The 13874-nt window shown below is 34.4% G+C and overlaps 1 protein-coding gene across 1 annotated transcript; it reads left to right on the top strand.

Annotated features, from left to right (window-relative positions):
- Window positions 1-8730: 8730 nt before the first annotated feature.
- LOC141682545 (NAD(P)H dehydrogenase (quinone) FQR1-like) lies at window positions 8731-9693 on the top strand. Its single transcript, XM_074487232.1, has 3 exons — window positions 8731-8753; window positions 9119-9212; window positions 9396-9693. Exons 1-3 carry the CDS (start codon window positions 8731-8733, stop codon window positions 9576-9578), a joined length of 300 nt encoding a protein of 99 aa, XP_074343333.1. The 3' UTR covers window positions 9579-9693.
- Window positions 9694-13874: the final 4181 nt, after the last annotated feature.

The raw sequence follows: 13874 nt of genomic DNA, 5'->3' as shown, positions 1-13874 counted from the left end.
ATGATATATATGCACTATTATATCTAATATATAAATAGCACATATACAATCAAGTCACATAACACGTATCACTGAATACACGCATATAATATTTTACTATTCGATCTTCGTTTTAAAACTGAAAATCTTATTTAACTTTGAAAATTATCATTTGATAAAAGTCGTTTTATAAAATATGTGGTCTTATTGGAAAACAATTCTTATTTCAAAAGTATTTTAAATTTTATAATATAGTTTGACTAAGCGACCGTAAGTTAAACTAAGTCAATCGAATAATGACCGTCACTCGATAACTTAATTCAACTCGTATCGACCAAATGAAACTATATTATAGTTTAAATAGTTTTGTAATATAATTTCCCTTCGAAGATCGTCTAGTTACTAAGCACGTGAAACTATGTTGGATAGCTAATCAAATTACGTTAAATCTCTTTAAGATTCTAACGAAAATCCGGTAGCATCCCCTTTGTAATCTCAACATGCCAGTCAACCATTGTCGACACCACCACACAATCAAACAATCACATAAGTTTTCACCTACTATATCAAAGTAGTACTAAGCTACTTTAGACTTTACCACAAACATAATTTTTGACACTTTATACTTTATATTACTCTAAAAGTTCATAAGTCATTTCATAGTAACCATGCACTTTAATACCTCAGTACCTATAAGCTTTTTATGACCAGCTACTATCACATAGTCAAACATACCATTTAACTTACTTGCTCTTTATACTATTTCAAGAATAAACAAGTAAATAATAAACCATTCTATAAAAACTAAGTACATTGACTTATAAACACTTTACACAACTAGTACATTATTATGGATACTAGTTTACAATCAAAACGGACCAAATAGCCAAACACATTTAACAACCAAGGACATAAACCAATTTCAATAAGTCACATACAAGCACACACCATCACACAAACACACATATTCTATCGTATTTACCATATTAAAGCTAGATACAAGATTACTCATCAAAATGTCTTATACATAGACTATTAAGAGTTTAAAATATAACCCGGCCATCTCGAAAGAATTCCAATTTACTCTATTATATTAAAGTCAAATGAAAAATCATAAAACATGAAAGTTGTAGATACTTCTGAGATCTTTCCAGAAGGGCAAGGCTGATTAAAAACGGATAAATAACGAATTCGGAAATTGGATAAATGTGGGCTGCCTGAACAGAGTCAGACCCTGATCACAGAAGTAATTTGACATTTAAGACTCCTAAATCCCAGAATATGACTCTGAGTTGTGAACACAAAATGTAGAGTTTGAAAAGATCTTTTCAGAATGGTATTCTTCAAAATTTTCTGATAAATATTTAATTTACTATAAATTTTCAAAGTCTGCCTCTCAGTTTTGAAAATGTTCTGCCAGGTTATAAAAACTGTAGAAATCACCTCCTTATAAGCAGAATTTCGAAAAACTTAAAGAATCAAAGTTGTAGATAATTGAATTATCTTCCTAGAGACTCTGAAATCATAACATTCCGACCTGTAATGAATTTTATACGAATTTAGCAAGAAAACAGAACCTAATACTTTGAAATCAAACCTTATATCTTTATAACTATAAATTCATAAAAGAACACTACATGCAAAGGAGATTAATTACATACAACACATTTTAAACAATTAGATTCACTTAAACACTCTTATCACCGTCAACTACATCACATGAGTCAAGAAATCCATTCCCTCATATATACATATACACAAGCCGCATATATATATACTCCCATGATATAAAACTTTAGTACTTTAAACCACTAAATTAACAACAATTTTTACCAAGAAACACCATATACATACACATTCTTCACATATACATACGTCCGCATGTATACAACACACATAAGACACCAATTTCCAACATGCAACTATAATCCATGACATGCAATTCGAATTAAGTAACACTAACACTCTATTACTCAATAAACTCAAGTGAAATCACATGAAACTCTAGTTTCTCCCTCAACAAACATCAAACTCAAATATACACACACCTATACATAGACACGGATACCAGCATGCAAAGTACAAGTTTAATGTAAAAGAAGAGAAAAGATTAGATCCTTACCTAGCAACAAAGGAAGAAGAAAAAGTTGTGTGCTTGTGTGTGTGGTTTTTGGCCGGGGAAAAGAAAACCGAGAGGAAGAGATGGGGGAGGATGATTTCTCGGGTAAAATGAGGAAAGAAAGAAGGAGGCTGATGTTTTATTTAATAAAATAAGGGTATTTGGTAATTTCACATATAAAAGTTTTTATTTTAATAGTTTTCTTTTGATGAATGAATGCAAAAATGTTTCTTTAATAAAATACAAACTGTTCTGAGAGTTCTGAATATTACATTTTATATTTTTAAAATGTAGAGCACGAAATTAGCTTCGTGTGCATATTTTAAAAATATTTTTCTGATGCACGGTTATTTTTGTATGAATTTTACAAGTTTGACTACAAAAAGTGCAAAAACAGTTCTTAATTCGAATTAAAAATAGGAAATAGCCCAAAATACTCCCTTTCACATTATTATAAAGTTGTTAATACCAAAATAATGATTCTAGAAGAATAATAAAAATTTTATTATTTTCCAACTATTTTTCAAAAATTTAAATAAACATTTATTCACACTTTATTTTTCAATATTCACTTAGAATTTCATAAATAAATTTCCAAACACTCTAATAATCACATAAATAAATTTCAAACATACTAATAATCACTTAAACCACACTTTAGCATATAAATATCACATGTTTTATTTTTTTCTAACTAACTTCTCATATTTCCATAATTCCCACTTTTCCACTTTTCAATTTCAACTATCACGTTTCACGTTCACATTTAAATTTCCATCTTTAAATTTTATAATGCTATTATAGCATCAATAAATCCATAATTCACTTTATCACAATTCCCTCTGAAATACATCAGACTGGAGTAAATATATAATTATATATATTTATTCTCTACTTTCACATAAATAGCACAAAAACAAATAATCATTATATTAAAATTTTACGGTCGTTACACATTTATTAATCTAACATCTTATTGCAGAAAATAAAAATATAATAAATTACTAAAGAATAATCCATATAATCATAATTAATAATCCAAATATTTCATAATATAAACATAATAGTGTTGTCTCTAGGGCACAAACACTAACACAACCTTGGTCATTAGAGTGGGGCTTTGAAAACTATTAACAATTGCAAAATTATCAAGCACGGGTTGGTTAACATGAAATGGCATAGTGTTTGCAAACATGTTATTCCAATAAGGCATGCTAAATGGCATTTGAGGCATATTAAATGCAACATAATAAGGATTTTATGCAAATGGCATATTAGCAAATTGTGCATTCAAATTTTGTACAGGCATGACATTCATCGGAAATGTGGGCATGTTGGGAAATGAGGGAGGTGCAGACATGGATGTAAGCATAGCATATTTGAAATTAACAGACAAATGATTAACACTACCGCACTTAACACAGATTTTTCTAGGTGCATATTTATCAGGTGTATAGTTGTTATGTTTGTTGATTCCCACTTTCACATTCCTGTTATTTTTCCTTTTAGAGTCTGTCTTGATCTCAATTTTCTCCAGTATGTCATTCAATTGCTTCATTGACAGATGTCCCACATTCACTCTCTTATTCTTTTTGACTTGACTCGATTTTCATATAATAAAGTTCTTAGAAACTGATCCATATTTCTCATTTAGTTTAGCTAGCTTGGCTTTGCTAATTGGCTTCTGTTCTGTCAACAGATGAGCATCCTTGTTTTTCGACGGATAATCCATTTTCGCTTTTGATGGATAAACTTCATCATTTGTTGATTCCACATCCGATAATAATCCTTCTACCAACACAAGATCCAGCTTCTCCTTGTTCTTTTTCCAAGCTTCTTCACAAAATGATTCTATTCCTTGAACCTTAGCAGTTTGGGCAATTATTTCTTGATGACTTACAAGCCTTGATTACCTCCTGCTCTCGTTCAAGATGTTTTCTTAAAATTTCCTCTTTCTTTAAAAATTCAGTCAATTCATCGTTTTCAATCTGCACTCTATCTTCAGTTTCTCAAACTCAACAAATTGAGTCCTCTCACTTAAAAACAATTTATTATCTTTAGTTCTTGTGTTTTATTTAGTGAGTGATTTAAGTGTAATACGCAAATGATATAATTCTGTTGACATTTTATTTATAGCATCATTACAATCATCTTTGGAAAGGTATGCTAGATTAGTAGTGATTGCCTGATTGCTTGAAGAACTGACCTCTACTTCATCTGATTTGGCCATTAGGGCTAGATTGACATATCTTGTTTTTTCATCTTCATCTACCCCATCAGTTGCCCAGTTATTTTCTTGAGTCAGGAAAGCCATCTCCTTATGTTTGAGCAGTTCAAAGTACTTCGTTTGTTAGTCCACAGGCTCAAACTTCATTTTCTCAGAATCATGCTTTCTACATTCATTGGAAAAATGACCACCCAAGCCACATGTGAAATATTTGAATTTAGATTTATCCACCATGTTTTTATTTGGCTTGGTTGCTCCAAAATTCTTTTAGAATTTGAGCTTGGCAAATATTCTTGATAGGAAGGCCAGATTCTCATCTATATCATCCATTTCATCCTGACTAGAATATTGTTCATTCTCAGCCATTAACCCTTTATCCTTCCCTTCATAAACCATTGGGTTTAGTGCAAATTCCACAGCTTCAACCTTCATCTCTTTCCCTCTCTCCCGTTCAGCTACCAAGGCAATAAACCCTCTTTTCTTCCTCCCTTTCTCTAACTGCACATCCTGTTCCATTTCGAGCTTATAGATTTTTAAAAGTTCATACAGTCTCTCCAAAGTAAACTCTTTATAATCTTGAGAGTTTCTAAGAGAGACTGTTATAGGCTCCTAGTCTTTTGGCGGAGATCAAAGGAATTTCAATTTCGAGTCTTTTTTTGGTAGATTCTTCCATGCAGCTTCAGTGCATTAAGTAGTTTTTGAAACCTACTGAAAATGGCACTTAAAGACTCATTTTGTTAATAATGAAAGTGTTCATACTGCTTTATTGGAAGTTGTATCTTGTTTCCCTCACTTGTTTAGTTCCATCACATATGATTTGAATTGTATCCCAAATATCATTAGCAGAATTGCAGTTGATAACATTGTCAAACATATCACCATCAAGACCATTGAACATATTGTTCATAGCCTTTTTATCTTTGTGCACTTGCTCAATATCTTCATCTGTCCATTCTGATTGTGGCTTTGGAATGGTTTACTCATTTCCAATAGTTACTTCAGCGTTTGTTGTAGCTTTGCGGGGAACATGAGGACCTTTTTCAATGCAATCAACATACCTCTAATCTTGAGAGAGAAGATGTAGGTATATTTTCACCTTCCAATGGTGATAGTTGTCTTTATACAGAAAAGGGATCTTCACTCCAACATCCTTTCTACTCATATTGTTAGTTCATTTTGATCTTTAAACTCTTAGTATGTCAAGAGCTTGCTCTAATACCAATTGTTATTCCTTAACAATCTAATAATAGAATTACAGAAGGGGGGTTGAATGTAATTCTGGTTCCTTTTTGAAATAATAAAACCTCTTTGCAAAATATATATCTGTGTTTGAATAAGCAAATATGCGGAATGAAAGATTTAAGTATTCAAGACACAAAGTAAGTAAACACAATGGTTAAAAAACTTGTTGGTGGATTGATCTTTCCACCAGATATATATATATATATGTATGTATGAATGAGAACACTGTGATACAAGAATACACATAGCTGCTTAGAAGTGTTTACAAAAGAAGAACACAAAAATTCCTAACAGATGTAGTTTTTTTTATTTCTCAGTTCAGTCTATAATTATCTACTTGCTACTCTTGATTTATATATTACCAAGTTACACAAAAAAGACAAACAAATAAAATAAATATCTAAGTCTATTGACATGTTCTTTCATCTCTCTATCCAACATCTTTGTATTTCTTCAAGTAAGCATGGAAATGGAAATGCTCCTTTGTTCTTTTAAACCTGCAAATAGGTTGCCACATTCCTTTTGTATAAAATCAACCCATATGACTGCCAAGTCACTTTTAACTACTATTTGAATTGGTTATCCGTCGAGACTTCAATATTATCCATTGATACTCCACATGAGTTATCCGTTAAGCCTCTAATGGATCATCCGTTTAAAGTGTCTTGAGTCATCCATCGAAGCTTTGTAGTTTATCCGTTGAAAGTATTTTCTTAGAAGTTGATACTATTTCATTTATGTAAAATTACAAGGCAACTAATATTTACAATTAGCCAACCTATTTTGCATATCTTTCTAGTGGTCAACATGACTTAAAATTTTCTACAACTTCTAAACTTTTAAGTTATTACAATATACAGAAATGTGCTACAAAACTTATTGAAATATAAGCTACTCTATCAATGGATGAACAAGTATGGTTATCCGTTGATAGTTACAAAATCACTTAAACAAATCTACTAAGTTGTTTTGGTGAATTATCATTAAGCCTACAACATATTCCTACAATCTTACTTATTTATTTGGATTATATTGACTTGTACCTTATTGGTCCTTCGAGACTTAACTTATGATCCTTCGGTGTCTTTATCTTTGTATTCTGTTTGATTTCGTTTCATACTTATCTTAAATTTTTGGCATTTTTTCCTTCGGGAATTGCATCCTTTAGATGCTCGTAATAAAATAAATTGGTAGACAAGATGATAGAAATAAACTCGCATAAATAGATAAATCTCTGAAAAATAGGTTGAACCCTTACATAAGATGGTTTCGTCGAACTTATTCATAAACTTAATATCAAGTACTAGGAACATATCACAAATTTTTTAAACAGATTAAACCTTCAGGTTTGAAGCCTGCCAAGTGCGGGGCACTTCATCACTGTTCTGGGTCTCCAACTTGTAGGATCCTCGTCCTAATGTCTTCCTGACCTTATAAGGCCATTCCCAGTTAGGGGATAGATTTCCTCTCTCCCCGACTCCCGATGCCTCAATCTTCCTTAAAACCAAGTCTTCTTACTGAAAGAACCTTTCTTTACCCCATCTTTTGTAATAGAGGGAGGCTCTTCATTGATGCCATGCACTGCGGGCATTGGCCCCATCTCTAACCTCGTCAATAAGATTGAGAGCAAGCCTCATTCCTTCTTTATTGGTTTCTGGTTCATAATCTTCGATCCCAAGTGATCCATAGGTGATCTCGAGGGGCACCATGGCCTCAGCTCCGTAAGCCAGCAGAAATGGGGTAGCTTTAGTAGGTGGTGCGATGTGCCCATAGTATTGGCATCAACTCATCTGCCCAAGTGTTCCTTGAGCGTTCAACTTTTTTTAAGTCCATAAAGGATGATTCTGTTAGCAACCACTGCCTGCCCGTTTGTCGGTAGATGTGCAACTGAGGTGAAGCGTAGCTCTATGTTGTTATTATTGCAATACTCTCTGAACTCTGCATTATCAAATTGTCGCCCATTATCTGTTACAAGGATGCGTAGGATTCCAAATCGTCATATCACATTCTCCCATAAGAATTGGGAATCTTTTTTGGTGGTTAGCTTGGTTAGCGCCTTAGCCTCAATCCACTTTGTGAAGTAGTCTACAGCTACCACAATGAACTTCCTCTGTTTCGATGCTATAGGAAATGGCCCAAGCATATCCATTCCCCACATTGCAAAAAGGATAGGTATTCAGATATATGTAAGCCTCTCTGGGGTTTTCGTACTATTGGAGCGTTCCTCTGGGACCTGTCGCATTTCTTCACATAAGCCTTCGCATCGGCTAGCATAGTTGGCCAGTAGAATCCCAATCGAGTTATCTTGTGAGTGAGGCCCTGCCCCCCAAGTGTTGTCCACAAATACCTTCATGGGCTTCTTTAAGCACCTCATCTACTTCAAGAGGTCTCAAGCACTTCGGGTATGGAATAATATACACCAGATTACATGTAACCATTAAAAAGTTACTATCAATTATTGAGGTACTACATTAACAATAGAAATTAATTTTTTCGACATTTTTTAGTACGCATTTTCCTTTTTATGTTGCCTTAACTGGTTTATCACTAATAAAAATATGCTCAGGCATGGGGTGTAAATTGTAAATGAGCCAAAACATTCTTGTTTGTAAAAATATTAATAAAAGTTTTAAATAAATTGAAAAATTAACATAAATAAATATATGCAAAACTATTTACTAATTATTTTGTTATTAATAAAGTATATGTATGTGTATATAACAAGCAATTTATATATTTGTCCACGAGCAATAATTAACAAATATATTCGTAAACTTTATTAACAAATATTATCACAAACATTCTAGTCAAACTTGTTTCTTGCAAACTTTCAATTAAAATCATGTTGTGTTCAAGTTCAGATAATGTGTGTAAATTAAATTTTAAATTATGTTAAGATTCGACTCATTTATAAATTAAACCAAATTCGCGCAGAATTTGTTTCAAAATAAAAATCAAACTATTTACGAGAATATCAAGTCATTTAATATTTCTCGTATTACAGATCACTAAATTTAAAATAGGAAAATGAAAGCTGGCTAAATTGGTCAACTATCTTCCCCATGGCCCTATATAAGCCTATTAATGTGTTAAGGTAGTTGTCATCCCCATCTCGTTGTGCCATATTCAACACTCTGTTTTCACATCAAATTTCCATTCTGCAATGGCAACTAAAGTTTATATCGTGTATGTTTTCTCTCCCTTCATTTTCCGCATGTTAGTTATATTTAGTTACTTGCTCAGTTTTTTGTACTGCTTATTTAATCCACATAAATAATTATGCTTTAGATCATGCTTGAACTCATCTTTTATCATTCTGTACATAAGTGTTTTTTCCCGGCTGTATTTCTTGTTACAATGCAACAATGTGATGCCTAGTTCAATCTGCACTCTTATTACTAATTACTGTACAGTTTTAGATTTTAAAGTTTAAAAATCAGAAATGCATGCTTGGTGTGTTAAAGGTTATTAGTGAGTTATGAACTGGTGCTTTTACTTAAATACTATAAAATTGCATGCTTAGATTTAAAGAAGACTTTGATGAGGTACAGATACTATTCTATGTACGGACATGTTGAGAAGCTTGCAGAAGAGATCTATAAGGGAGCTTCATCTGTCGAAGGAGTCGAGGCGAAATTATGGCAGGTATGTGAGCCTAAAAATTGACCCCGTCTTTCATTCTTGTACTTAAATCCTGAAATTTTTAGTGGATTCAGATCTTTTTTAGTATTTTTTAGTAAGAGTTTTGTCGTACACAACAATGCAATGAAATCTTGAATTTTAACTAGATTTGCATACTAATCTATGAAGGGGAATATACATATTTAGGTGCCAGAAACACTCCCAGAGGAGGTACTTGGAAAGATGAGTGCAACACCAAAGAGCAATGTTCCAATCATCACTGCAGCTGAACTAGCCGAGGAAGATGGTTTGATCTTTGGTTTCCCAACTAGATTCGGAATGATGGCTGCCCAATTCAAGGCTTTTCTTGATTCAACTGGTGGCTTATAGGGAGCTCAAAAGTTAGCCGGCAAACCTCTGCCTGCCAGTTTGTCGGTGGATGTGCAACTGAGGTGAAGCGTAGCTCTATGCTGTTATTATCGCAATACTCTCTGAACTCTGCATTACCAAATTGTCGCCCATTATCTGTTACAAGGATGCGTAGGATTCCAAATCGTCATTATCACATTCTCCCATAAGAATTTGGAATTTTTTTTTTGGTGGTTAGCTTGGCTAGCGCCTTAGCCTCAATCCACTTTGTGAAGTAGTCTACGGCTACCACAATGAACTTCCTCTGTTTCGATGCTATAGGAAATGGCCCAAGCATATCCATTCCCCACATTACAAAAGGGATTGGTATGTTGATAGATGTAAGCCTCTCTTGGGGCTTTTGTACTATTGGAGCGTTCCTCTGGGACCTATCGCATTTCTTCACATAAGCCTTCGCATCGGCTAGCATAGTTGACCAGTAGAATCCCAATCGAGTTATCTTGTGAGTAAGGGCCCTGCCCCCCAAGTGTTGTCCACAAATACCTTCACGGGCTTCTTTAAGCGTCTCATCTACTTCAAGAGGTCTCAAGCACTTCATGAACCCATCGGAGCTTTGCAAGACTAGGCCTGCACCACTAGATTTTGTTTTGGAAGCTCCGTCAAAATAAAGAACCCAATATTCTATCAGGGTCGTATCTTTATCTTTCTGTTTCTCTCCTCCTTGTGGGGTTACTATCTCTTGCCGACTGACTTCTTGGTCGTTAATGGTGCATTTGACCACGAAGTCTGCTAAGGCTTGAGCCTTGATGGCCATTCGAGGCTTTTACTTGATGTCAAATTCTCCTAACTTAATTGCCCACTTGATGAATTTTCCACTGGCCTTCGGGCTATGAAGAATGTTCCTCAAGGGTTGGTCCATCACGACTTCGATCTTGTGAGCCTAGAAGTATGGTCTCAGCTTCCTCGGGGCTGTGATGAGGGAAAGTGCAAACTTCTCTGTGGTAGAGTAATTCAACTCTGCTCCATGGAGCACCTTGCTTACATAGTATACAGGCTGGAGTTTTTGTTCTTCCTTTATGAGGACTGCACTCACAGCTTGTTCAGATACCGCTAGGTACAAATAAAGGGTGTCCTCCAGACTTGGTTTGGCCAACAACGGTGCTTCAGTCATGTACTTTTTTAGTTGTTCAAAGGCCTCTTGGCTCTCATCTATCCATTCAAAATTCTTCACCTTCTTAAGTGTTTTGAAAAAGGGCAGGCATTTGTCTCCAGACTTGGAGATGAACCTCCCTAGAGCTGTGATTCTTCCTGTCAGCTTCTAAACATCCTTGATGGAGCATGGTGGCTCCATGTCCAGGATGGCTGTAATCTTGTCGCGATTGGCCTATGTTCCCCTCTCAGAGACCACATGACCCAAAAATTTTCCAGACCCAACATCAAAAGCACACTTGGAGGGATTAACATCATCTTGTGGTGCCTCAGCACTTCAAATACCTGTCTGAGGTGACTAATATGATCATCCTTGCTTAGGATTTTGACTAACATGTTATCAACATAGACCTCCATGATCTTCCCAATTAGATGGGAAAATATCTTATTTACCAACTTTTGTTAAGTAGCTCCTGCATTCTTAAGACCAAAATCCATAACAAGATGACAAAAGACACCAAAGTCAGTTATGAAAGATACCATGGGGGTGTCATCCTTGTGCATTTTAATCTGATTATAACCACTAAAGCCATCCATAAAACTTAGCATCTCATGTCCAGCAGTGGCATCAATCAAGGTATCAATCCTTGGTAGTAGGTAGCAGTCCTTAGGACACGCATCATTCAAGTTAGTGAAGTCGATGCACATCCTCCGCTTCCTATTGGATTTCTTAACCATTACGGGGTTGGCCAACCACTCAGGGAATTGCACTTCCTCAATGAACCCAGCCTCTAGGAGCTTCTCGACCTTCTTCTTAATGGCTTCCAGCCTGTCAGGGGAATAAGTTCTCTTCTTCTAATTCACAACTTTTCAAGTTGGGTCAATGTTCATTCTATGAGTTATAAGGTTCAGGTTAATCCCACGCATATCAGCTATTATCCAGGAAAACACATCACTGTTCGTTTGTAGGAAAGTTGTCAATTGGACCTTCAGGTGCTTGTCCAAAGATGCTCAAATATACGTGACCTTCTCCGGGTCTAAGGATTCTAGGAGAATTGGGACCAAGTCCTCTGCTGGATTTCCTAGAAGTTCTTCATTTTCACAGACATCCATGTATTCTATGGGAAGGACCCGCCCTCTAGTCCTATCGGGCGTAAGTGTGACGATCCCGACCTTGGGATGTCCTCAAAAACCCGACCCGGGGACGGTAAATAAACTAACAACTCAATAAATGCTTACAAAATCTAAAACTTATTTAATTACATTAAGTTCGTACAATAATCTCGAATTTACCATAAAAGGTACGATACATCATAAGATCCAAACCGGGTATAAACATACGTTTACTGCAACAGTTTTTGTCACGATGCTAGACGCCTCTTGAACGTCACTAAAACTTTAGTTTATCACATTCTTATCCCTTCCCGAACTTCCTTCTCCAAAATTCTTTCCTGAGAAAGTTAGTGACATAAAAGAGTGAGCTTATAAAGCTCAGTAAGCATATATCATATTAATTCAACAGAGGTTTATCCAAGAAAACCAGAGTTCTTCCAATCATCAAATAAATAGGATAAACAGAGTTTCATCACAGTCATCAAGAGTTCGTCAAAATCATTCTCACAAGATTAAAACGGAGTATTCAAGCACGGTATGTTCATTAATTCATCAATTCATCAAGTTGGGATCCCGACCAGCTAAATAATTGGTTTAGCTTACTTCCAAAAATGAAGCATCATCATTAGTTCATCAAGTATCAGTGCAAGAATACACATTTTTTATTAGTGAATCATCAGCCAAATCAAATCAATCATCATTTAAATATCAAAGCATCAATAGTGAAATAGTACAATATTTACTTACCGTGCACCGCTTAATTTATTCTCTATGAATCCTGAACTTCAAATAGATTTTACTATCGATCTTTTGTCCACTTGAATCTACAGTGATATGGTTGCTAAAACTTGATTCTAGTTGTTACGAGCTTCGATTCGACTACTTGCACGCTAAAATCGGAGTTCGACAACTCCTTCGAATCCTCGTTTGATTATGAAGAACACTATGAATATACATATTTTCTCTGGGTAATTATAAGATTTTACTGTTTGTTTATCATTATATGAACAAGGTACTGTAAGGCTATTTATAGCTACGGAAAGATAAGATATGATTCCACGTTCTACGAAAAGATAAGATAGGATTGCACGTACTACGAAAAGATAAGATAGGATTTTTATCAAAATATCTCGTATATCAAAAATATCTGGTTTATTGGTTGATCGAAACAAAAAAAATATCGTAAAATTTGTGCCGGCAACCGTATGAGTAAAACCGTACTCCGGATTAAAAAAGTCAAAATACGGAAAATGCTCGAAATAATCAAATTAAGGAAGAAATGAGTTTTCCTGAAACTTCTGGGTGGTGAAAACGTAAAAACCGTTGAAGTTAGACGATTCCCGATTATTCAAAATAATTAATATCTAATTTGAAAACTAAGTAATTAAATCTATAAATAGTTTATAAAATCATATAATGACATATAAATTGCTTAGAAAAACATCAAAATTATCTATACTCTATTTTAGATATATAAAAATTAAAATTCGCAAATTTTATCGCATGTAAATATCGAACACAGATGTCAAGTAACACATAATTAGAATATTTATTCCATTCATTCCATCTATTATTTTTTAAGTCGGGAGTGTAACATTTTTCCCGCCTAAAAATAATTTCATCCTCAAAATTTGAACTCAATACGTACCTTTTGATATCATATAGTACTACTCCTCCCAACACGTCCAAAATATTTAATATAAAAAGAACTTAGCTCTTATTCTCATTTCGTTTCTCACAATCATCTCAACGTTTGTAGGATGATCCGAAATTTCTTCCCAAAATCAACAACATATCAGGGCTAATTTGTACACTAGATTCAGTCTCATCAGAATTTCCATAAGCTATCTTTTCCTAAAATTCAACATAAAATATTAATCACTTCATTCGGAATACATGTCGTGGTAACGATTATCGGGTACTACCAATATCATGATATACGCCACAAGAACGATCAATCGAGCACTACACACGTCATAATATACGCCACAATACCGATCATCGAGTACTACACACATTATATGATCTAAAGTGGTCACGTCTTTAACTTAAACT

The sequence above is a fragment of the Apium graveolens genome, chromosome 9 (genome assembly GCF_009905375.1).
Source record: "Apium graveolens cultivar Ventura chromosome 9, ASM990537v1, whole genome shotgun sequence".
NCBI lineage: Eukaryota > Viridiplantae > Streptophyta > Magnoliopsida > Apiales > Apiaceae > Apium > Apium graveolens.
Note: the sequence above shows the minus strand (reverse complement) of the source record. Positions and strands in the feature narration are given on the sequence as shown.

Coding starts and splice junctions, on each gene's coding strand:
- LOC141682545 (XM_074487232.1), top strand. CDS start 8,731: ATGGCAACTAAAGTTTATATCGT. Junction 8,754..9,118: donor GCAACTAAAGTTTATATCGT/GTATGTTTTCTC, acceptor GATGAGGTACAG/ATACTATTCTATGTACGGAC. Junction 9,213..9,395: donor TCGAGGCGAAATTATGGCAG/GTATGTGAGCCT, acceptor ATACATATTTAG/GTGCCAGAAACACTCCCAGA.